Source organism: Trifolium pratense, linkage group LG5 (genome assembly GCF_020283565.1).
Source record: "Trifolium pratense cultivar HEN17-A07 linkage group LG5, ARS_RC_1.1, whole genome shotgun sequence".
In the NCBI taxonomy this organism is placed as follows: Eukaryota; Viridiplantae; Streptophyta; class Magnoliopsida; order Fabales; family Fabaceae; genus Trifolium; species Trifolium pratense.
Genome location: NC_060063.1, coordinates 8,798,408 through 8,824,067, shown reverse-complemented (window position 1 = coordinate 8,824,067; position 25,660 = coordinate 8,798,408). Strand labels below are relative to the sequence as shown.

The 25,660-nt window shown below is 33.3% G+C and overlaps 1 protein-coding gene across 2 annotated transcripts; it reads left to right on the top strand.

Moving 5' to 3' along the window:
- Positions 1-13,354: 13,354 nt before the first annotated feature.
- Positions 13,355-25,141, top strand: LOC123884192 (elongation factor Ts, mitochondrial-like). Of its 2 annotated transcripts, none has more exons than XM_045933233.1 (7): positions 13,355-13,847; positions 14,538-14,994; positions 15,232-15,406; positions 15,871-16,055; positions 21,571-21,696; positions 23,125-23,213; positions 24,891-25,141. In XM_045933233.1, the coding sequence occupies exons 2-7, from the start codon at positions 14,575-14,577 to the stop codon at positions 24,931-24,933; spliced, it is 1,038 nt and encodes a 345-aa protein (XP_045789189.1). In that variant the 5' UTR covers positions 13,355-13,847; positions 14,538-14,574; the 3' UTR covers positions 24,934-25,141. The 2 variants fall into 2 exon arrangements, with proteins under 2 accessions (XP_045789189.1, XP_045789190.1); XM_045933234.1 differs by having other exon boundaries at positions 13,376-13,847; positions 14,571-14,994.
- Positions 25,142-25,660: the final 519 nt, after the last annotated feature.

Here is a 25,660-nt window from a genome sequence, read left to right as displayed (position 1 = left end):
CACTATGATAGTATTAGTTTGAAGCCCTCAATAAACCTCCCGTTTATGACTTCTCACCTAAACACCACCCGTGCTATATCCTACCTAAGACACACCTAGGTATGAGAACCTCCGCTCACCTCCTCTTGATCACAGCCACTGTGATCGTACACTTCTAGATTCAATAGGTGAAGACACACTTCATAAAACACACACCAATTCCTTACTTAAAAGCTTTGGAATTGTATACACACACTATCTCCTTGCTTAGAAGCTCCAGAGATATTACAATGCAAAAACACACAGTTCCTAGTCTAGTGGGAAATCAACACAAGACTTAGAACACAATAATCACAATATACTAAAACCTAAACTCACGCTTTGTAAGACTCAATTCTGGTTTTTGTAATTTGAACAAAGGCTTCAACCTTCTTTAAATAGCCTACACAAGCTCAGGCTAGGTCTTCACTTAGGCTTCAATGGCATAGCTTGATTAATGGATCCTTCAAGGAATATTCTTCGATTAAAATGTTTTGTTTCCTTAACTTGAAGATCTGATTAGTAAGCACAAGTTGATCACGAGATCCATTAATAATTATGCGTGACAACGCTCCTTATCACAAACGATCATTTATTATGGATTCCATATTTAGAACTTAGGCGCGAGATCTCAACATACACAGGCCCGGCCTACTGGATGTGGTATCCAATGTTGAAGCATTGTACAGAACATCTTGCTTATACTGGATGGTGGAAGCATGTAGTTCCACATCAGGAAAGATCACATGTTTTAGCAAAATGAGGCCAACCATACAACGCCAACACAAAGCGATAGAACAACCATCGATTTTGAAACGTAGAGGTCGACCGCGAAAATAGAGAAGAAAACATAACAAAACTGTAACCGATGAATCAAAGAAGATTTCAAAGCCAATTGCATTGATTGGACGTTAGGTTTTGAAAGAGTTTTCGAAAAGTGAGTGTTGTTAGAATTGGAAAAGTTGTTAGCTATAGGATCGGATTTTACATAGTTGAGAATGAAGATGGTGTTTGTGAAGATTTGGATAGTTCTGAAATTAGGAAAATTATTTTGGAGGATTGTGACTTACACGAGGATTGGGATCGTTCTATAACGATTTCAATTCTCACATTAGAATTAAAATCCTTACAGAAAGAATCCAATCCTCGTTTAAATCACAATCCTCCAAAAGAATTTTCCTAATTTCACCACTATCCAAATCTTCATAAACACCTTCTTCATACTCAACTATGTAAAATCCGATCCTATAGCTAACAATTTTTCCAATTCTAACAATGCTCGGTTTTAGAAAACTCTTTCAAAATATACGTCCAATCAAAGCAATAGGCTTTGAAATCTTTTTTCGATTCATTGGTTTCTGTTTCATACTGTTTTCTTCTCTATTTTCGCGGTCGACCTCTACGTTTCGAAATTGATGGTGGTTTTGTCACTTTGGATTTTTGCGAAAGCTTCATAGTTAAGGTTTGTTGAGATTTAGGTTATGTGAAAGGTTCGGTGAAACAGAAGAGAGATATTGAGGGACATATTTTTAGGGTTTTGGAGAATGTAATGGTGGTGGGAGGAGGAAAAGGTGGTGGCCGGTGAGAGATCAGGTGTTGAGGAAAGCAACAAGGGTGGGATGTTGTCGTACATAAGTAAGTTTCATTCATTGAAAAAAAAACATTTAGAAAAAAATAAAAAATAATAGCCACCTTAGCAACTTTAGGCAAAATATGCATCCATTTCTTCTTAGAAATAGAGACATCCCCTTAGCTTTCATTTTTCTTCTTACAGTACTAAAGTCCACATGCTTTTATCTTCGAAAAGCCTATATATGGACTTTAGTACTGTAAGAAAATAAATGATGGTTAACGATGGCTCTGGTTATAATTAAGAACGTGTATGAAATATATGTTGATGTAAAACTGGTTTATAAGAATGCAATGACATACAATAAAAAGAAGATATCCATGTAATAGCTAACTTCTATGACAACTATAAACTATTTTAGCTACTTTCATTTCCCTTTGTTTAATTAATAACCCTAACAAAGTCCAATTGAAGAATTCAAAATAAAATTCAAATAAAAGGAAGAGACATAATTTAAAATATTTTGATCAAAGTGTGTACCTCAACTTCTGCCTGCATGAATCAATCTTAATCCGATATTTATAGCCATTCAACATTTTGTTAAAACGACGCATGATCTCGTCTTCAATTTCTTCTGAAGCACATCGCAATGGTTTCATAGAATCGGTAGGAGAATTTTCTCAGCCTTTGTTTTTTCAATCATTTTGTTCGTCAGTTGAATTGTAAAACATCTTTGACTTGATTCTCAAACTGCACTCAACAAAATTCAAACTTATAAACACCATAAGCACATCAATACATATCATCGATTTTATGTTTCTCATATTAATAAATGCAACTCCAATTTAAACAAAAATCTATGAATAAATTGGTGAAAAGAAAACTACAATCAATTACAAAATAATAGAGGGCATGCAAAACATAGTATTAGAACTTAATATTCCAGAATATCTTATAAGATTTTATCCATTTAATTTACTAATATTCATAAAAGATAAATCACAAAAAAATTGCATGATAAAATTATTAAGTATAATTCTTGATACAAACCTAGATTCCTTCCGGTTAAAGAAAACACACATTCACGCAGTCAAGAGATAACATTGGTGAAGATCGAATACCTAGCAATTAATTTTAACTTCACAATATCTCATTTAAAATATATCTCAAAATATGGGTTGTAAGCAATCTTTTAAATTTTAGCTTCACCCAATCAAATATAAAATATAACGAATTTATAAGTTGGGTGCAACTCATCAATTACAGAACCGACTTTTAAGGTGAAGATTATTTCTAGACCTTATATCATCAAATGTGGGTCTTTTAACACACTCCTCTTACACCTAAGACCGGATGTTAGACTCGTAAAAAAACCGAAATCTGTTTATATATTGAGACAAACATTAACAATATGAGTATTTAGAATAAAAAAAGAAATCAACATAGAATTTTGCAATGTGATGCAAACCACACTTTGTGTAATATCTAAATTTCATTATTATTCAATTATTCCTACTCTCAATTTCCTTATTAAAAATAGAGAAATTGATAGTGTTAAAGATGGTGAAAATAACACAAAAGAATGGATGAAAACACGATATGTGGTGGCAAAAAAAAAAACAATAGTATTGAATTATGAAAAGAGTTTTACATTATCAATCAAAGAGTGTTCATAAGAATTATGCATCACTGTTCCAGTGGTTAGTGATGCCTAATTCCAATCTATGCAATCCAACAATTTTGAGATGAAAATATTTTTTCACAATACAACACAAGTGTTATCAATATGTAAAATCTTATATATATATTGCAATAGTATTGAGGTAGTATTAAAAAATTGTGACTTTTTCTCTGATTTAATTTTTTATTACTTCATGACTATCTTTTTTCTTAATTTGTTTGGTCTATTCTTTGACCGTTTAAATTTTTTTTGACCAAAATTATTACATGTTTATCCTTTTTCTTAATTTGTTTGGTCTATTCTTTGACCATTTAAAATTATTTTGACCAAAATTACTCCCTCCGGTCCTTTTTATAAGGAACACTTAGGGCAAAAAATTTGGTCCTTTTTATAAGAAACTTTGACCAATTTTCAAATGTTTTAAATGTTCAATTTCACTTATGCCTTTATTTATTATGAGAGAGAATTTAAAAATAAGTAAGTTAGTTGAATAAAGAGTAATTAAATAAGGCTATACATGGACTAAATTTAAATTTATAAGAGTATTAAATGAAAATAACTATGTTAAATGTGCTTCATTGGTCTGTGTGATTTTTTCAAAATGTTTCTTATAAAAAGGACCGGAGGGAGTATTACATGTTTATCCTTTTCTTAATTTATTTGGTCTATTTTTTTTCCCTATTTTTTAAATGGTTTTAAAATTTAGTAGTAATAAATTGAAATATTATTAACCAACAATGAATGGTTCAACCAATAAATAAAAAACAAATGGTTCAAGTGATAAGGGGTTTGGTCCCCTTAAGCATGTGGTCAAGGGTTCGACTTTTTTGGCTTATGCCTATGAACAAAATTTGGTTGGGAGGGGAGAATTCACCTTATGTGTCCCACAAGTTTTCCAACGGAGATTAGTCATCGCTAACGACGGTGGAAATTTCGGTAAACAAATTAAAAAAAATGAAATATTATTACATGTTTTAAGTAGGTCTATAGACTAAAAAATTGTAATAAAATCATTGAACTATTTTTTTTCAAGTAGGTCCATCGATTAAAAGAGTGTTAGTCAACCGTTAGTGATCAAAACTTATTTTATTTTCAGTTTGCAAGAACATAATTTAGTTGATAGGAACATAATATTATACATGTATGGGCGAGGGTTCAAACTTGGGATTCTCCACTTATTTACCTCAAGGGGGTGAATGTCTAGTCACCAAGTTACTTGACCAAAAATATAAAATTAAAAAAAAAAATCCTGAACTAATTTACATTTTTGTAAATAGGTTCGTGAAGTAATTTAATCACATGAATATTGATTTATTTTCTAAGTTTAATTTATTATCATTATAATTTTTATTTATTATAATTTTATATTAATAATGAAATATAAAACTAAAGGTTTAATAGCATATTTAGTCCCTTATGTTTATTTTAGGTTTCAATTTGGTCTCTTATGTTTAAAATGTTTCAAGTTGGTCCCTTATGATATTGATGTCAACATAAGTTCGACATTTTCGTTAAATTTAGAGTTAATTTTTTCTAACTTTTTGTTGAATTTTGAGTTAATTTATTATAAAACTTTCACGTAGTACCCTCTTAAGTTGTCCACGTATGCAAATTCATTACCCACATAGACGATTTAATCAAAAATTTGACAAAAAGGAGCAACTTGAAACGTTTTAAACATAAAAGTCCAAATTGAAACTTAAAATAAACATAAGGTCGAGGCAAATATGCAATTAAACTAAAAAAAATATTATTTGTAAAAAAAAACAAATTGATTAAACCTTCATTTTATTATATATAATAAAATGTAATAATTTTAAGATTTAAATATTTAGTTTCTATTGGTCATAAAATTATCTCCTACTAATATAAGAAAAGAAGATGCTTAACAAATCTCTTATCTGCCCCTAAAAAAATGTTATCTTTTTAATATTTCTGTTCACACTTCTAACCAAGGTTACAATTGTCATATTTTGTGCAAAAATCTCTGATTTGTTTAAAAGAAAAACTCTTCTCTATAGGCACGACATAACACATTAAATGTGGGCACAACAAATTAAAATAGAACACATATCATTTAAATTAAAATATATTAAAAATAAATGAATTATGAACCCTTTCTCTCTCCTTGAATTTCAACAATTTGCAAGGAAAATCATCATGACAAAAACATGGACATTAAGCACTAAGATGTTACCAAAGGTTGATTTAATTTCTGTAACGCCCCAGTATTTTATACGTACATTTTATTGATTTGTTATTTGATTAATAAAATCTATATAAGTAATTATTTTATATTTCATTTTCTTATTTTACTTTAGCATTTGATGAGATAATATTTATTTTAATTATTGCTTCACTAATTTATAAGTTTTGGAAATTAATTAGCACTAGTTTTAAGATTATGATAAATCCATTTGACCAAGCCAAAATTGGAAGTCCTCCCAATATATTATCCACGTGAAACATGATAGAGATGAATGCATGCATAAGCATAATCATGTAACCGAATTTACCATAATTGTGTCACTTAATGCCCATCATTACAATTCATTTCCCACACGTTTTTTTTTTTTTTTATAAAACATTAGCGTGCATAGGCATCACATGATAATTATGACATCCCAACTATGTTGGCACCCCATAATCATCACCTATCATTTGCAGCACCCTAATAAATTTATTAAAAAGAAAGAAAAAAGAGACAAAAACAATAATACAAGGAACCTACCACTACCTCATTAAAAACCTTTCCAGGAAAACCCCAAGGGATAAAACCAAGGATAGGGAAAAAGAGTGCAGTGGATTTAATGAAATCTAAAAGACGGAAGACCCATTAAATTACTAATATAATCTCCTTGAACACTCGGCGGAACATTGTCCCACCAGTAAAAACCATTAACATTGATGCCTAAAGCAGCCATTCGATCTGCACAACAGTTCCCTTCACGATAAATGTGAGTCGCTCTAAAATGCATGGTTTTAGTCAACGTCAAGCAATTGAACCATCTATTACGAAGCTTCCAAGGGACAATGTAGTCGGACTTAAAAGCTAAATTAACCAATTGTGAATCAGATTCAATCCAAAGTTTGTTCCACCCTTTTGAATGAGCGATCTCAATAGCATTCATAACACCTATAAGTTCAGCATGAAGGGCGTAAGAGTTTCCAATATTAATAGAGAACCCCCCTAGAAAAGTAGCAGTATAGTCTCTAAAAATACCCCCACAAGAAGCAAGACCGGGGCTACCCAACGCTGAACCATCTGTGTTGCATTTAACCCAATTATAAAGCGGAGGTTGCCACAATACTTCTTTGATGACAGGTGCTTTGGGGTGATGGACATTGACATTAAAAGCTTTCAAAATGATGAATTCCTGCATGGAAATGAAAGAAGCTTTTTTAGATAAATTCCCAGATAAAGAGACATTGGAGATAATTGAGTTGACTGTAGATCTCCAATGAATAGATTTTCCCTCAAATCTATGTTGGTTCCTGCACCACCATATAGTATTAAAAATATTAACAACTGCAGAAATAACAACAGTTTTACATTGAGAGTTCCAATTTTTGTTACAAATATCAAAAATAGAACTAACAGTACTTGTGTCAACGTGCAAGAAAAGAACAGAGGCAAACCAATGCCAAATATCCTTAGAAAAACAACAATCACAAAAAATATGATGTATGGTTTCAGCAGCCTCCCCACAAAGATCGCATTTCCCACACGTTTAATTTCATGGTTGCCAGAGAAAAACACTTAATACTAATTTATTTGCCTTCATGTCTTGTTTCATATAAATTATATGCTAATCTCGTTTTTCCTTTCATGGTACAATTGCCTATTAAAAGCCATGATCATTCTTACTTAGTTCATGCATTTTCGGCGAATAGCTTTAAGAGCTTGATTTTCTATCACCTCTATCTTAAATTTACATTGCTTAGGACCTTATCATCACACTAATCTATTATTCTATTAAGGCTTCAAAATCAATAGAAGCAACAAACACAAAACCAACCTAGCCTTCACACACAAAAGTCTTACACCCTTCCTATTAATGGTGTGTCTCCTCTAGTATTCAAGTAATAATCAGCTATGTTCTTGGCCTTATTCTCCCCTAAATCAATTGTGGCATATGGTTCTCGGTTGGATTGTCAAAATGGACTCTAGAACCAGAGATGTGGTAGCTGCAAATTTAGGCTAGTGTATGCTTGGAAGGAAAGCACCTAAGGTAAGAGCTCTTTCCCCATATATTCATGTTACATAGAGATTTGTTGTGGAATGATAGTAGAACCTTTATCACTTAAAATAAACCAAAAGAATCAACTTATAAATAAATAAAAAAAAATGAAAAGAGCGTGCCTAATGTATTAATATTAATGTTGTTTTGGTTCACTATTTATATATATGTACAACCTATTGCTAACCGTGTTTCAATTTATCAGTATATTTATATTGTTATTTGTTTGCTATCAAGTGTTAATTGTGTTGTTGTATATGTTTGGATTTAAGTTGTGTTGCTTTCTTCATTGTATGAGTTAAATATAAATTCACCTTTTGATATACGAATAGCATATGTTAGAGGACTTGTTTTTATTACTTATTGCTATAAAGAAGGGAAATGTAAATAAAAGGATAGGGAGAACTAAGTATATCGTAGGTCAGGTTGGTCTTATTAAGGAAGTGGAGTTTCATGCATCATATAGATGTGTAGAGAAGAGTCTGTTTAGAGCCTGTGTGGCAAGTTTTAGGGCAACTACTAGAAAATTCGCTTTTAGAGACCGATTTAGCGACTGAATTTAACAAATCAAATCGGCCTTCTGATCCATCGGATGGCTAGGATTTAACAAATCAAAATAGATCTGAGCCTTTGGATCGTTTTATAATAATCTAACGGTCATGACTTAAAATTGGAGGGAGCCAATGACGCGTTGCCATGTCATCGTCTTCAACCTCCACCTTCTTCTTCCTCATGAAGAACATGAAGGGAAGCCATAAAAGCTTCAAAAAACCTTCACGACCACAACAACAACACTAAATCTCAACCGAAAATTACGAGTGGGTATACCATTTTACTCGAAATTTAACGCTGATCATGAATCCATTCTTAGATTTCACAGTGGAGGTATAGATTTTAAAAAACGATTCAATCTTTAAAACCTAAAAAAATTGAAAACACTTATTTGAGCGAAATAACCAAAATAAACGGTTGAAAAAATTTGAGGACATGATTTGGAACATGAATCAATTTGAAACTTACTTAGTTTGACTTTTAATTCGAAACTTACTTAGTTTGAGATTTTGAGATGATAACATGTGTCATCAAAATGTCCATGATCGGATGGTTGTGATTAACTTATGCACCATACATAAGATTGACCTTATGTATATTAACTTGTGCCAAGTATTTATATATAAAAATTCACAAATGGAAGTATAGTTTCTCACAATCACAAAGTCATTTCAAGTACAGGGAAATCATAAATCATCATAAACGAATCACATACCATAACAAAGTTAATCACACAAAAATCACACATAAACGAAGTCACGCGTCATACTAAATCGCTCCCACCCCAAAATAATTTTGTCCGATGATTATTGCTCTGATACCAACTGTAACATCCCGGTTTTTCATCCAAGATATTTGTAAAAATTTTGCTTGATTAGAAAATGTGCAGCTATTTTTTTCTTCTTTTTAAAATAAATTGTTTACAAAGATAATTGAAGTGAAATTCAGAGGAATATAAACTTAATTAAAAATGAATTATTGTTTGAAAATTCTAGCGGAAGAAAATACAACGAATAATTTATTACATAAAATTCTCAATTTACAAAACCCAATGTTTCCCCCGTTCGTGCGCCTTCGAGCATCACATTCAATCATAGCTTTCTCCTTGAGTACCTAAAATGTTGGTTGTAAGGGTCAATTTCCTTATCCATATTGAATCATACTCACCACAAGAAAATGTCACAAAACAATAACAAAACACTTCACCTTATGAAAAATATAATTATTAGTTTATTATAAAAACTTTTGGTGATACACATATACAAACATAGGCAGCATATAATTGTTAAACGGCAGTAATAAACAAGGCAACATAATTACACATATTACAAATTGCACGGCAAAATCAAATGAACGAGGAGAAGCAACGATCACAATTTTACTATGGACAACTATACCCTTTCTTTTTTTTCTTCCTTTTTACGTTGGTTCTTCTATGACTAGGATAATTATCTACTATTGTTAATTTTCTTCCTCTCTATACGCAATGCAATGCAACTAAGACAATCCTATATGAGACAATGATCCGGATAAGAAAATCTGCTACACAGGCTAAATAATAAGTTCTGCCACACAGGCTAAAAGTAAGTGCTGCCACACAGACTAAATAATAAGTTCTACCACACAAGCTAAAAGTAAGTTCTGCCACACAGGCTAACTTATTGAAACAATTTAACAAGACTAATGGTTTCAGTGTATAACATTAGTCAATATTAATGGGTTAACAAAACTGAAACCGTTTAACAATATTAATGGGTTAACAAAACGGAAACCATTTAAAAGACTAATGGTTTCAGTGTATAACATATTGAAACCATTTAACAAGACTATTTTTTTTTCACTATTTTTGTGAAAAATTGAAAGTCATTCAAACACCATAAACCTTTAATTTCTTTCATCCAAAAGCTTCCAAACACTTCCCGAAATCGAAATATACCAAGAAACACGAAGAAAAACCAATAGAAAAGCATACCCAAAGTTCAAAAATAGTTAAGAGAAAACTTATTTGGTTAGCTTGATTTAAAGACAAACTAAGTAAGTTTCGAATTGATTCATGTTCCAAATCATGTCCTGAAGCTTTTCCAACCGTTTATTTTGCTTATTTTGGTTATATACTGAAACAATTAGTCTTGTTAATTGGTTTCAAGATGTTATACACTGAAACCATTTGTTTAGTTATATGGTTTCATAGCGTTATACACTGAAACCATTAGTCTTGTTATTTGGTTTCAAGATGTTATACACTGAAACCATTAGTCTAGTTACATGGTTTCATAGCGTTATACACTGAAACCATTATTTTAGTCAAATGATTTCATATGGGCATTAGTGCCAAGATGTTATACACTGAAACCATTGTTATTAAGTAAAACATCACATAACCATTTTACCAAACCATGCTACATAAAGCAAAAAATCATATAAAGCAATTAGGGTTAGTTTAGTTGAGAACAATTTGGATAGTATGCATGAGATATTGAATTCGATCATTTTTATTGTAAAGAAAAAAATCCATATATATATATATGTAATTAATGTATGAGATTTTATTTATATTGTGATTATGATTGATAAAACTTAAAATTAAATTGTATGTTTTACAAGTATGCTTTATATATACATGAACCATTGGTTATTATTTTGGGCTTTGAGGGGGTGTATGACGAAAATTAATTAAAAATGGATTCTTATAATATATACTTCAAAGAAACAACAGTTATTATTTAATTGGAAACGGGGGGCGTGCTAGAAATTTGGGGGGTGCGCTAGAAGTTTGGAGGAGGGAAAAAAATTGGGGGCGCGCTAGAAATCTGGGGAGGAAAAAAAATTAGGGGGCTCACAAGAAATCTAGGGAGAAAAAGAAAAAAAAAACTGAGGGGTGCACTAAGCAAATGGGGGGCACGCAAGTAATGTGGTAGTATATGGGGGGCGCGCGAGTAATGAATTGCCTAATTTTGTGCTTGGGCTGACTTTTGGTGTAGGAAGCAAATATGCTGGGTGTAGGTAGCAAGTTTATGCATGGTGCATAAGTTTTGGCTTATGCACCATAACCACACCCAAATACTTGGCTATGTTTTCATTTATATATGAACTCTCTATTGAATAAATTTTGTAGCCTTCTAGTCAAAAGGAATAAAAAATTTCTAGTGAATTGTTGTGCTATTTTATTGAAAAAGAACTGATTATTTTTAGGACGATTATAATAATTTCGTTATTTTATATGATGTTGTTACATTATTATAATTATAATTGTTTTCTGATTTGTGTTGACTTTTATGAGATTCTTTTCTTTCTTTTCATTTTAAAAGTTCACTTAGATTATAAATTTTACCGATGTATTTATTTATCAGAGTGCGCAGCAGAGCGACGTCTTACTATAGTTTTAGATGTTGAGAATCACAAATTTTTCTTTTACGAGGGTAAAATAAAATTCATCTACTTTGCAGGAGGGTAAAAAGATATTTACCCATAATTTTATTTTTAAATTAGAAATTTAAGTGTCGTGAATATTAATTAAAGAAAATATGACAAAATTAATATATTATTAATTTTAAATAAAAATAAATATTAAATATTAGATAATTCACACTTAATTGATTTTCTCTCGTTTTCATTAGTTAAATATGACGTATATAGTCATGCATTTCAATAACAAATAACACAACAACTATATTCCCATCAATATATATTGTAAAGAAATCATATGTCTCTCTTTTTTTTTAATGTATTAAATACGACTTTTTTTTTTTTAAGAAGCTAAATTAGCTCACCCAAATTGGCGTCAGAGAGAATCGAACCTCAGACCTCAAGAGGAGCACACTCCCAGGTCCCAAGCCAATAACAATGCACCAACTTAAGTGGGTTTAAATACGACTCTTTAAATCATACATATCAATTATCAAATTATATTGAATATTATATATGATTGAAATACAAAATAATTGTATATTTTAACTCGTATTGTTTTATTTGATTTTTACGAAACCCCTATTATACCATTATCTTTTTTTTTTTACAATATTTATGTATCTATTATTAATCAAATAACTTATTATATTTAAATGTCCAAATTTTTAGTTCAACGGACAAAAATGTTGAAATTGTTCGGTCAGACGTCATTTCGTCTATCTACATAAAAAAACTTATTGTATTTAAATAATTGCACAAAATTTTGTAATATTATGTTATTTTATCAAAATATAATAATTACTTATTGTATTTAAATGCTCCGCATAAAGCCATGGTGCTGAACTCACACGTCCAACTTAGAAGGGAAACAAAGGGAAACATTTAACAAACAAAAAAAAATCAAATACATATCTTATCATTATGCGAAACTAAAATTACAAAATGGAAAAATCACCATAGCAACATCTTATGATATTTAAGAAATAACAGCATATTAAATAACAAGTGAATAATATTGACGATGATCATAAAATGCTGAATCTTATACCATGACAACTAATTAACCTCATAGAGTTCTTAATATGTTCACCAATCCACTTGATAATTGTCATATCATATGTTTAGTAAATTTAAAAGGGAATGGTGCCGCACCAGGAGAGGGGAAAGAAATCGGAAACATAAAAAGATGAAGAAATAAAACCTGCACTGATTCATCTGCGTTTTCCGGCGAAGCAACTAAATTCATCTGCGTTTTCCGGTGGCTTCTGCTTCTTTACGAACAAAGTTGAGTAATTGCAGCTTTAACTTTTCTCTATTTTATGGAACTGCTGAGTTTATTTTCTTTAGGATTTTAGTTTTTTTTTTTAAATGGATTTTTGTAAAACAAAATAAGAAAAAATGTTTTTATTCTATTTATTTTAATTTTTTTGTAGATTTTTCTCTTTGTATTGCATTGTATATATAAACATAAGTATTAAGACTTAAGTAGGTTTGTAGATGTCATAGTTTTTTAATTTATAATTTATTGAATTATTCTTAATAAAAAATGACAACATTTGCATATGTTTGTTATGACATTGCGGTTTTGAAAGAGAATAAATGATAAGTTGTGAAATGATGTTGATGGTGAAAGTGTCCTTCAAATTCAATATAGTTTGTGTGTTACTCACTTTTTTAATGGTTGGACGTGTTAACAAAAGAGGAATACAAAGAGTATAGACAAAAGGATGTTAGGGTTTCATTACAATAAACAAGACTTGAATACAAGTTATATATACTTAGGATAACCTTTTTGTATACCAGCTTTGTATTTTAATGGTAAAATATAAATGGATACTTTAATAATAATAAAAAGGCCCAATGTCTCCTTAAAAAAAAAAGCCCAATCTCATTAAAAAAAAATCCAATCTCTTCATCTCTAACATAGAGACATTTGACTGTTCAAACTAAAAATGCAAAAACGCAGGAGACAAGTTACAACATCGCCGCCTGCCGCAAGCACTCTCCCCTCTGCCTTGTTGTTTCTTCCTTCTCAGTAAATAAATCAGGTGAACAACCTCTAATTATTCTCATCCTTTCTTTTAACGATTGAGACTTCGAAAGGGCAAAAGAGGCAAAATTGACAAATTGACGGTGACGTAGTACCTGCTGTGGAAACGCTTAACCAAACAGACACTTAGAAATCGACGGAATCGCTTTTGGAGTGAAGAAACGGGCGTTTGGTGCTGTCCAACGCCAAACCAAACAGAGGCTCAATCAGTCTTATTTGGTCGCCGTCTGTATCACGTGTTCCGTTGGACGTTTTCGTCTTCATCTCAATTGCGAGCTTTGGCGGAACAATCAATTTCTAGGTTCCCCTTTTGCAAGACAGATTAAGGTAGTATTATCAATTTGGGTATATGGTGAATTAGGTGTTGAATAATCTATTATTGTCTGGGTAATGAGATTGATATTATCGATTTCCAATTCTTTTAGTATTTCCAATTTCCTTTTAGATTATAATATTACAATGGTATTTGGGTTGATTTTTTATCTGTCTTTTGTTGTTCGTGCTTCTCCGGTTTTAGTTATTAGTGCATGATAAAGACAACAAGGGGATTGGATTTGAATTTGAGAATGATGTCTTACAATCCAACGAGATGATGAGCTGAGTATTGGTTGAGACTTGAGACAGTGAGATTGGAAGATGAATAGTGACAATCCAAATAATAATAATAAAAATAAATAAATCTTTCAACTAAGATTCCGGTAGCCGAGTAATGATTTTAAAAAAGGGATGACGTGGTGTGTTCAAATGAGTGTGGTAGAGGGTGTGACCCTAGCACCCCTCTTAGTGAACATATTAACAACTCTACGAGGTTAATTAGTTGTCATGGTATAAGATTCAGCATTTTATGATCATCGTCAACATCATTCACTTGTTATTTAATATGCTGTTATTTCTTAAATATCATAAGATGTTGCTATGGTGATTTTTCCATTTTGTAATTTTAGTTTCGCATAATGATAAGATATGTATTTGATTTTTTTTTGTTTGTTAAATGTTTCCCTTTGTTTTTCTTGTTAGGGTTTCCCTTCTAAGTTAGACGTGTGAGTGCAGCGCCATGGCTTTATGCGGAGCTGGCAGACGTGTTTATATGAAGCTGTTCACCGGTGCCAATTATTCATCATTTTCGGCATCCAATGAAATGAATCTGATAAAGCAATTGAGAGAAAGAACAAGCGCTCCCATTAAAGACGTGAAAGCGGCTCTCGTCGATTCCAATTGGGACATCGACGCTGCTCAGAAGGAACTGAGAAAAAGGGGAATTGTTCTCGCTTCCAAAAAAACATCTCGCACTGCTTCAGAAGGTTTGCTCGCTCTTGCTCAAAACGACCACAAAACTGCTCTCATTGAACTCAACTGCGAAACTGATTTCGTTGCCAGAAATGACATCTTTCAACACTTGGCACTATCTCTGGCTAACCAAGCTTTATTGCTTCCTAATTCTTCTTCCTTTAACTTTGGACCTCAATCTTTGGAGGTAACTAACTACTCCCTCCGGTCCTCTTTAGAAAAAACAATTCACTTTGAATAACTGATGTATATGGTCTAAATATATACCACATACATCAGTTATTCAATGAATATAAAAAGTGAATTGTTTCTTATAAAAAAGACTAGACAAAGTAACTAACTAACCTCTTATTTCCTTGAATTAATTTTTCTTTCTTGATTGTTGCGCACTTGAATTGAAATGAATAAATCCCTCTTTGACCAGGAGATGAAATTGAATCTTCAACATCCAAAGATCAATGGAGAAACTACCGTTCAAAATGCTATCACTGAAGTAGCTGCTATCATGGGAGAGAATGTAAAACTCAGAAGAGGTTATGTGATGCCTGCACCATCTAACGGTCTTGTATCTACATATCTTCATACCAGTCCCCAACCTGGTAAGTAACTACTCAAACTCATCTCAATTCAAATTTTATTTTTTGATTCCAGCAATAATTTATTTCTAACACACAAAGCTAATATAACGATTGTGCATGTTTGCCTTCACAGTTTTGTGAGCATTGAGATGCATAAAATTGATTTTGACATATTTGAGAATTCATGTTCGTTCAAATGAATTCTACCTTAGAGCTATGATTTCGAGCTTTTGCTCCAAAAAATTTATCATTCAACTCACTTTTACGTAAACTTAAATATAAGTCATTTTAAATTCAACTCATTTTTAATCAAAATCATTTTTTTAAAAACTCAGTTCATATTATCAGTTTTCGTTACGGCGGACCCACACACAAGTTTGCTTTAATTTTCTTTCGTGATATCTTGTTCTAAGTACCAAATTATACGCAACACCTAAAAACATGACCCAAACGAAGATCCTGACATCTTCTTGTTTGATTATTAGGTTTGGGTCGCATTGCTGGGATCTTATCTCTTGAAGTTGATGGTGGTAAAACACAAGTAGATGCACTCCAACATGTTGGATCAGAATTGGCCATGCATGTAGTGGCGGCAAAACCAGTATTCTTAACAAAGGAACTTGTGTCTTTGGATGCATTAGAAAATGAGCGTGAAATTCTTAAATCTCAGGTATTATTCTATGATTTATTTTGGCGTTATGAATAGATGATATCTCCATCCTAGTATGGTCCTGTGCTTAGGCTTCCATTTGTTCTGATCTTTAAGAATTATTTGAAATTTCGTCATTTGTTGAAGTGTAATGTAATTTGAAAAATTTAGTATTAATGATTCCTTATCAGTTATTGTCTCGATTGCTTTGTGCTTCTAATTCAAGTTTCTTGTCTCCTTAATTAACATTTACTTTTTCTATGAGGATGGAGGGACTAATGTGAAAATTACAATGCTTACATAGATGCAATTTGCCTTCCTGTAACTTCCTGCACCAAGTTTCCTCCAATCTGTTGCTTAAGATAGCTTGTAGTTTAGTTGTATGCCAATATGCTTTGACTGACAAGGTTTTGTTCAGTTTGGCGAATCTGACATTTAGACCAGCCTCTCTAAACTCTTATGGCCAGACACAAGAATGACAATCAACTTGACTTCTATATGTGAATATGCCTTCATGAATAAAACTTATCATTTGTGGCTCTAGAAACTTGTCTGTGGATTTAGGATTGTTCTAGTTTAGACGCTATCAGTAAACTTGATTTGCATAGAAAACTTAGAGAAACTAGAAGAAGAATGAGTAAGAACAATTCTCATTAGATTGGAAAAATGAAGATACATTACAAGTTAGTTACACAATAGCTGGCACTAACTAACAGATACACAGGGGCAATCTATTCTAACTAACTTAAAACAGAATATAACTAACTCTAACAGTTAGTAACAGCTTACTCATCTTCTATTGTTACCTCGCCACAAGTTGGAGGGTTGAAAATGTTCACAAAACCCAGCTTGCTAACAAGCGCATAGAAGGAACGAGGCTTAGGAACCTTGGTGAAGCTATTGGCAACTTGGAACGCAGAAGGCACAAGCAACAAACGCATGAGACCCTCTTGAACCTTGAGTCGAACGATGTGACAATCAATGTCGAGATGTTTGTTTCGTTCATGAAAAACAGGGTTGGCAGCAATGTGCATAGCACTCTGGCTATCACAATATAGGACAGGTTGTCGTACACAAGTTTGAGCCAAGTCTTGTATTAAGAATGAAATCCATTGCAGTTCACGTGTCGCTGCAGCTAAGACACGGTATTCAGCTTCAGAAGAAGAACAAGACACGGTAGTTTGCTTCTTAGACTTCCATGAAATAAGGGAATTGCCAAGGAAAAAAAAAAAATCCATAAATGGATCTACGAGTATCCAAGCAACCACCCCAATCAGCATCTCTAAAGCCTTGAATTTGCAAGTCAGAATTTCGTGAAAACAAATAGACCTCTACCAGGAGCTTGTTTCATGTATCTTAGAACTCGGAAGGCAGCTTTGTGATGATTCTCAGTAGGATGAGACATAAACTGGCTCAATTGTTGAGTAGCATAAGCAATGTCTGGTGTTGTGGTAGTAAGGTTGAGTAATCGACCAACCAACCTTCTATATGCTCCAACATCTTCAAGAGGTGAGCTATCATCAAGATGGAGCTTAACAGCAGGATCTAAAGGTGTAGAGGCAGGTTTAGAATTACTCAAACCAGAGTCTTCAAGTAAGTCCAAACAGTACTTTCTTTGCAATACAGCAATGCCCTTAGAAGAGTGATCCACTTCGAAGCCTAAGAAAAACTTCAACTGTCCTAAGTTCTTGATACAGAATTTGGAATGCAATGCAGTCTTGATAGCATCAAAATCTGACAAGTTAGGGCCTGCTAGTAGTATATCATCCACATAGACTAATAAAGCCAAGAAAGAATTACCAATAGTCTTAGTTAAGAGAGTGTGATCAGCTTGAGCTTGAGTGAAACCATTGCTAATCAGAAAGGAGGTCAATTTGTCAAACCATTGCCTGCTTGCTTGCTTAAACCATAAAGAGACTTGGTGAGCCTGCAAACCTGACCTGGTTGAGGTGAATGAACCCCTTGTGGAACTTTCATGTAGACAGCTTTATTAAGATCTCCATGAAGGAAAGCGTTATTAACATCAAGTTGATGTATGTGCCAATTATGAATGGAACTTAATGCAAGGAGAACTCTGACAGTTGACATTTTTGCTACCGGAGAGAATGTTTCAAAATAATCCAATCCTTCAGTTTGAGTGAATCCTTGAGCAACTAATCTAGCCTTGTAGCGTTCAATAGTACCATCGGCATGTCTTTTGATTTTGAAAAACCATTTACTACCTATAGGTGTAGCCCCTTATTGCAACCCACTTAGGATTTTTGCTAGCAGAAGAAAATGACTTAGGTTCTGTGTCAGTTATGAGAGACATGGCATAGGTGAGATGAGAGGGTGAAAGATTGGTATATTTGACATATGTGGCTATAGGATAAGGTGAGGTAGTATTAGAATGACACACATAATCATTCAAGTATGAAGGTTTGTGTTTAGGTCTAGTAGAATGTCTAGGTGGTGATGATGTGATGAAGGAAGAAGGATCAAGTTCAATGTCAATAGGGTGACCCGATGTATCAGAATCATGTTCAGGTTCAGTATCAATAGAGTGACCTGATGTGTCAAATTCATGTTCAGTGGTACTATCAGTATGTAGAAGTGAAGGAAGTAAGTTCTGAGAAGGTGTGGATTGATGTTCAACAGGTGAAAGGGTGGGTATTGGATTTGTAAGGAAAATCAAGTTCATAAAACTGAACATGCAAATCAAGGGGACATAGCCCTTCATGCCTTGTGTAAAACCAAGGAAGATACATTTAGTAGCTCTTGGATCAAGTTTGTGTCTATTAACAGGTAGAGTAGACACATAGCAAAGACAACCAAAAGGTTTGAGCACATGAAGATCAGGTTCAGTCCCATATAAAGTGTCAAAAGAAGATTTATCATCAAGTAATTTGATTGGAGTTCTATTAATGAGAAATACTGCATGTTGCACAGCATAGGACCAATAAACCTTAGGAAGATTTGACTGAAACATCAAGGCCCTACTAATGTTGAGAATATTATGGTGTCTCCTCTCAACTCTAGCATTCTGCTGAGGAGTATTCATACAACTTCTTTGATGTAAGATACCTTTCTCTTGATAAAAGGATTGAAGCATATATTCTGGACCATTATCAGTTCGAATAGTTTTAACCAATTTATCTAATTGAGTTTTAACCATATTTACAAATCCTTGAATGTAATTAAGCACTTCATGTTTATGTTTAAGCATAATAACCCAGAGATATCTACTACGATCATCAAGTATAGTCAGAAAGTACTTAAAACCATGAATGGAAACAGTGGAGAAGGGTCCCCATATATCTGCATGTATCCAATCAAAACTACATTGAGCATTAGAGTTACAGGAAAAGGTAACTTCTGCTTGGCCATATGGTAGATATCACAAGGAGTGTGTTCTAAAGCAGGAATGTAACTATATCCTTTATTCAAACACTTAGTTCTTTCATAGGACAAATGACCTAACCTCAAATGCCATAGGGTACTAGAACTACTATTACTATCTGTGTTGACAGAATGAACACTAGGAAACTGAGATACCTGAGCAGGCTTCAAGTAATAAACACCATTCAATTGCTTAGCCAAACTGCCAAACCAATCTTCCTCATAGTTTCCTTTGCCTGTACAATGCAATAATCATGTTCAAAAGACAGCACACAATTTTTTCCTTTGGCTAGTCTCGAAACAGATATCAAATTGACATTAAACTCTGGCAGATACAAAACTTTCTCCATAATCAAATCATCAGGAAGATCAACAGAAATAGGAGGTACTGCTTCACTATATGAGATAAACCAATGCATTGAATTGCGTATATGATCAGTAGCACCTGTGTCTATTATCCAATCACTATGATCATGCTGAGATTGAAGATTTTGAGTAGAGTGCTTACCTGCTACCCCTGCAGAATAGCATTGGCTGGTTTACCCCTTAACAAAATTTGTTGAGTGCTTAGGTCCATCCAATGTGTTCCTTTCAAGCAAAGCAAGCAAGCTATTATACTGATCCATAGTCAAGGACACATTGCCATTACCTTCACTTGTGGCTAGTTAACTAGTGTTACTGACACCTTCATTACCATTACCAACTTCAACATTGTTAGCATAAGCATTGCTTCCATTATTACCTCTAGCATAACCCCAATTAAGTGGATATCCATGTTTCTTGTAACAAATATCAACTGTGTGACCATTTTTACCACAATAAGTACAAACCTTAGTGGAATTAGTATGATTACCTCGACCTCTTCCTCCTTGATAGTAAGAACTGCCTCTTCCTCTGCCATAACCCCTCCATGCACCATTGCTGTCAACTGCATTAACCAATGCATCAGATACTTCATTCTTGCCTTCAATCTGAGGAGTTAAACCATAACTTTGTTGTCTTTCTTCTTGTAATACCATAGAAAGAACTTTGTTGATGGTAGGAAGGGGTTCCATTAACAAAACTTGACATCTAATATGCTGAAACTGCTCATTCAATCCCATAAGAAATTGAATGATTTTGTCTTCAGTCTTGAACAATCTTGCACTTCTCATAGCAGCACAAACACACCTATGTGGACAAGTACATTGTGGAATGGGCCTGGATTGATCAAGTTCCCACATAGCACGCATCACAGTAAGGTAGTCTGAAACTCGAGAGTTACCTTGTTTGAAATTGGAGATTTCTTGATACAAAGTTGCTACACGAACTCTATCACCTTGCAGGTACCATTCTTTAAGATCTTTCCACACATCGATGGCATTCTCGATGTAAACAACACTTTCAGTAACTTGTGGCTTCATGGAATTGATAAGCCATGAATGAACCAGGTTATTACACTGTTCCCACGCAACAAAATTGAGATCATCTTCTGAAGGAACGGGAATGGAACCATCTACGAATCGAAACTTGTTCTTGGTAGCAAGAACACGCTGCATATGCTTAGCCCAGCCATGATAGTTGCTTTCTCCTTCGAGTTGAGGGGAAATGCAAACAGTAGTAGGATTCTCCGATGGATGAATGTAGTAAGGATCCAGAGAAGAAGAAGAAGCACTACCACTAGCATTATTACTATTGTTGGTAGTTCTCGCCATTGATGCAACAAAAAAAACTCAGAATTCAGAATCAAGGTGGATTTCACCGGTCTCTATGATACCATATCAGTAAACTTGATTTGCATAGAAAACTTAAAGAAACTAGAAGAAGAATGAATAAGAACAATTCTCATTAGATTGGAAAAATGAAGATACAAGGTTATATAACCTACATTACAAGTTAGTTACACAATAGCTGGCAGTAACTAACAGATACACGTGGCAATCTATTCTAACTAACTTGAAACCGTAAATAACTAACTCTAACAGTTAGCAACAGCTTACTCATCTTCTATTGTTAGACTTATTCAACTTTTTTGATAAACCACTATTTAGTAGCCTACAATTTAGAATTAAAAAGAAAATCAGCTCAGAAAATGCAATCTGCTCAATGTTTATCTCATGTTATATTTGTGATTTTTCTAGTTTTTGCTCAAGACTTTGTTCTGGTTTTTATATTTCAGGCAGAAGCCTCTGGTAAATCTCAGATGGCCATAGACAAAATGGTTGAAGGTCGTCTGCGCAAGTACTTTGAGGATGTTGTGCTTATGGACCAAAAGTTTGTTATGAATGATACTATGAAAGTGAAGGTATGTGAGGTTTCACTTATTCTCTAAATCGAATTGGATTTTGTGAGAAAATTGAAACTATGATGGCTATATTTGTTTGCCAATATCGTTGTTTTGATTGGTGAAAGAAATAAAATTCTACCAATGCTCGGGTTGGTTCAGAATCGACCCCTTTTACTTTTAAATTTCATTTGACACTCTTTATTCTTTGAAAGGGAAACATGCCATGACATGATAGCGTTTACTAATGGTAAAGTAAGAGAATTTTCAGTATTTACTTACATCATTAAACCCTTGCCCCTATACCCATACTGATAATTATAAAAGGAAATGTTTTAAAATCCAGATCAGAGATCGAACCGGAAAGACCTCCGGGTCATGGTTGAACCAGATAATTAATAAATAAATATACTTTTTTAAGTGCATATTACATCCAAACATTTGTGTTTTACTAATACTTTTACAGTTCCAATACCATTTTTATCAACTCTGTATTTTGGCCCTATCTGTTATAAACAGAACCAAATCCCTCCTAATGCAGGTTAAGAAGTTATTTTATGAAAGTCGTAAACTATAGAATGTTCTAGTGAGGGGAGAATGCTCCCATGGGGTAACCTTGAGTGCAAGGTTATCATCTTGTTCATTCTTATTATTTCCATTCAGTGATAATACCAGAAAGCTATTCAAGGAATTATTCATTTGATTTATCAATTATCTCCAGTTTTTTAGGAATTCATTTGGAATCCTTTTCTTGGGTTCCTAACATTTGGGGAATAAGATTTTGTTTCTTACTTTGAAATGCCACAGGCGATTTGTTCCAATCACATCATTCGGAAGTCGTTACTTCCTTTCATTTATTATGGGTAAAAATAGAGGGTGAACTTGGGGAATAAGAGTTTGTGTCTTATAGTTTCTACAACTCAAATATGCAATATAGATCTGTGGGTAGCCAGTAGCCTTCAAACTTCAAAGCCATTCAGATTCTAGGAAGGTATTAAGATGTCTTATGGTCAATGACCAGTAAATGAAAAGGTGATTTATCGAGTGCAATGGCAGTGAATTTTTCTTGATTTCAAGACCACCACACAGATGTAGCATTATGTACATTTATGTATGTAATAATGGTCGTATGTTTGTAGAACATACGTATTTACTTTTATGTATGCATATGCATACATGATTAAGATTTAAAAATAACGTCATGTGACTTTTCTAAGTGATCATGATCAATATAACTTTTTAAAGAAATCTTGTCGCTGTTTAAAAATCTTTTATCTCAAATAAGCATGTGATCTAGATTTACTCATCACTCCACAAGATACGCATATCCAAAATCTGCTATTTATAATATACGTATGAAGTTCTGTGTCTATTGTGAAGTATCCATCGTAGTTGGCGATTTGTTTATTTGCTCATTCTTTACCCAGTATATTTCATGTCTCTTTGCAGGCGGTGCTGGATAATCTATCCAAAGAGGTGGGTTCATCCGTGAGGATTGTACGCTTTCTCAGAATGGAGGTTGGGGAAGGAATTGCAAGGTGAAACCTGTACCTTCTTCTTGGACAATTATATTTTCCTTCCTTGTTTTTGGAGTCTTGTTATATACTGCCATGCTGTCATTGAACTTTGGTCTACAATTTAATGCTCTGATCAATGTTTAATAGAAACAACAAAAGAATAAACTGAAACTGACTGAATTTGTATCGATGATGAACTCAAGGATGAATCCTCTATACAAGATGAATGAAACAGTAATGACAGACAATGGACGGAGAATAAATTCTTTGCAGAAGGAAGAAAATAAAATGATAAACAATGAAAGCGCACCCCATAATGAGATGAAAATCACCCTAACTACTCAGTACAACACTTTCCACTCTATGTTCATTCCACTCTATTGAATACTGTATGTAAATTCTGTGTGTCTAACCAGATCACACACACTGTATTTATAATGTAGATACAATAAATACATGGAAGCCTAGGAAATTGTAGAGACTAGGACTATTAATAACTAATCTAGGAAGATGTAAAGTACATAGAATATCTACATATGTTCTTGATTCTAACTCTCCTCCTCAATCTGGAGCATACATGTCGTATGCACCAAGCTTGTTACAAATAGTTTCAACCCGAGATCCTCTAAGGGACTTAGTAAATATGTCAGCTAATTGATCATTTGAACCAACAAAATCAGTTACAATTTTTCCTGAAAGAACTTTATCTCGTACAAAGTGATGATCGATCTCTATATGTTTAGTTCTTTCATGAAAAACCGGGTTGGAAGCAATATATAGTGCAGCTTGGTTGTCACAAATTAATTTCATTGTTTTGACATCTCCTAATTTGAGTTGTTGGAGTAATTATCTTAGCCATGTAAGTTCACAAGCTGCTGCGGCCATAGCACGATATTCTGCTTCTGCACTCGACCTTGCAACTATGTTTTGTTTCTTGCTCCGCCATGAGATCAAATTTCCTCCAATGAGGACACAATACCCTGAAGTGGATCTTTTATCTGCTTGTGAACCTGCCCAATCAGCATCAGAATAACCACAACTCGGGTGTTGCCCTTGTTTTCATAAAGTAATCCCTTACCCGGTGCACTCTTTTATTGACTCTGTCGGGAAAGAAACTCCTAGCATGTTTTCATAAAGTACATAGAATATCTACATATTTTCTTGATTTTAACACACTCCAATATATTACTTCTCGCCATAGGCATATTCTCTTTATCTCCTTCATCTGTAACCTCATCAAATAATACACATCAGATTTTATTAAATGCTGTGGTATAGTTAGTGATGTTTTTGCTGTACGATTTATGTTTTGGGTGGCGATCATGTTGTCACGGCAGGATTTGGGCTAAAAAGGGTATACATCAGACTTAGATGAATTTTAGGTGTCTCTAGCAACCAATGTGGCTGTCAGTTTAAAGTGCTAAGTTTCTCGGTTTGACTAGATAAAAATCATGTAATGTATAGCCTAAAGCAATTTTTATCTACCAAAAATCATGTCTTCATTCAAACTCCCCGTGATCACTTCCAAGTTCCTTTCTTGCTGGCTAGCATCCTATTCCATGATTGACACCCTCGCAAGTCTTCAGAATGAAAGAATAAAAATGTAGATTAAATTCTCATCATGTTCTTCATATAGAATAATGTAGTTGATTTTTCTGTTAACTGATTTTAACCATTTGACTGACATCTAATTTTCAGGCAAGAAACAGATGCATCTGAGGCTGTTGCTCAGGCAGCCTAATTTAAGGTGATTTAGTGCAATAATGGAGGAAACTTCTCCGAGATAAGGTTTGTTTTGAGAGTCTTCTGTTCTCCAACTCATAATATGATTCTGTTGAAAACTTTGCTCCATTTTGTAAAACATCAATGGTTTCTTTTAGTGTACTAGTGTGCTCTTGTGGACTTTCTTGATCTCGATCATCAAAAAGCCGAGGAAAGTCATCGTCATACCACATTTGTGTCGCTTTCAAGTTACTTAGTTCAAAGGTAATATCTATTTTGATCATACAAAGATGAAAAATAAAATGATATATGAGCTTCTCTTTAAAGTGAGGCAAACAATAGTATGTAGTAGGTATTTTTGATTAAAAAAATAAGAAAAAAACATAGTAGTTATTTTACATAAGCAGCAAGAGTATTATGGACAATTTAAAATAAAAAAGCCGATTCTTTGTCTTTCTTCTTATACAAGGAGAGAAATGAAAAAATTTAGTCTCAGGTGGTCATGGTCACTCCTTGCTTCTATGTACGAAAATAATTTGTTTGGGAGAAAAGAACTCACTTTGCATGTCCAAGTCCAACAAGCTTTCTGACGGAGATTAATTAGATATTGTTAACGGCAGTAAAATTTTCATATCTATATCATGGTAACAAAAAAAACCAATCTAACAAAGATGCATATAAGGTCGTCATCCTAAGGATACTTGTTAGAATTCAAATATATTAAAATTGTATTAAAATTGACTTTT

Bases quoted from the DNA above. Each gene is read 5' to 3' on its own strand.
- LOC123884192 (XM_045933233.1), top strand. From the start codon at position 14,575: ATGGCTTTATGCGGAGCTGGCAGACGTGTTTATATGAAGCTGTTCACC. The intron at 16,056-21,570 runs GTATTATTCTAT...TTTATATTTCAG, and splicing joins GTGAAATTCTTAAATCTCAG to GCAGAAGCCTCTGGTAAATC. The intron at 21,697-23,124 runs GTATGTGAGGTT...GTCTCTTTGCAG, and splicing joins ATGATACTATGAAAGTGAAG to GCGGTGCTGGATAATCTATC.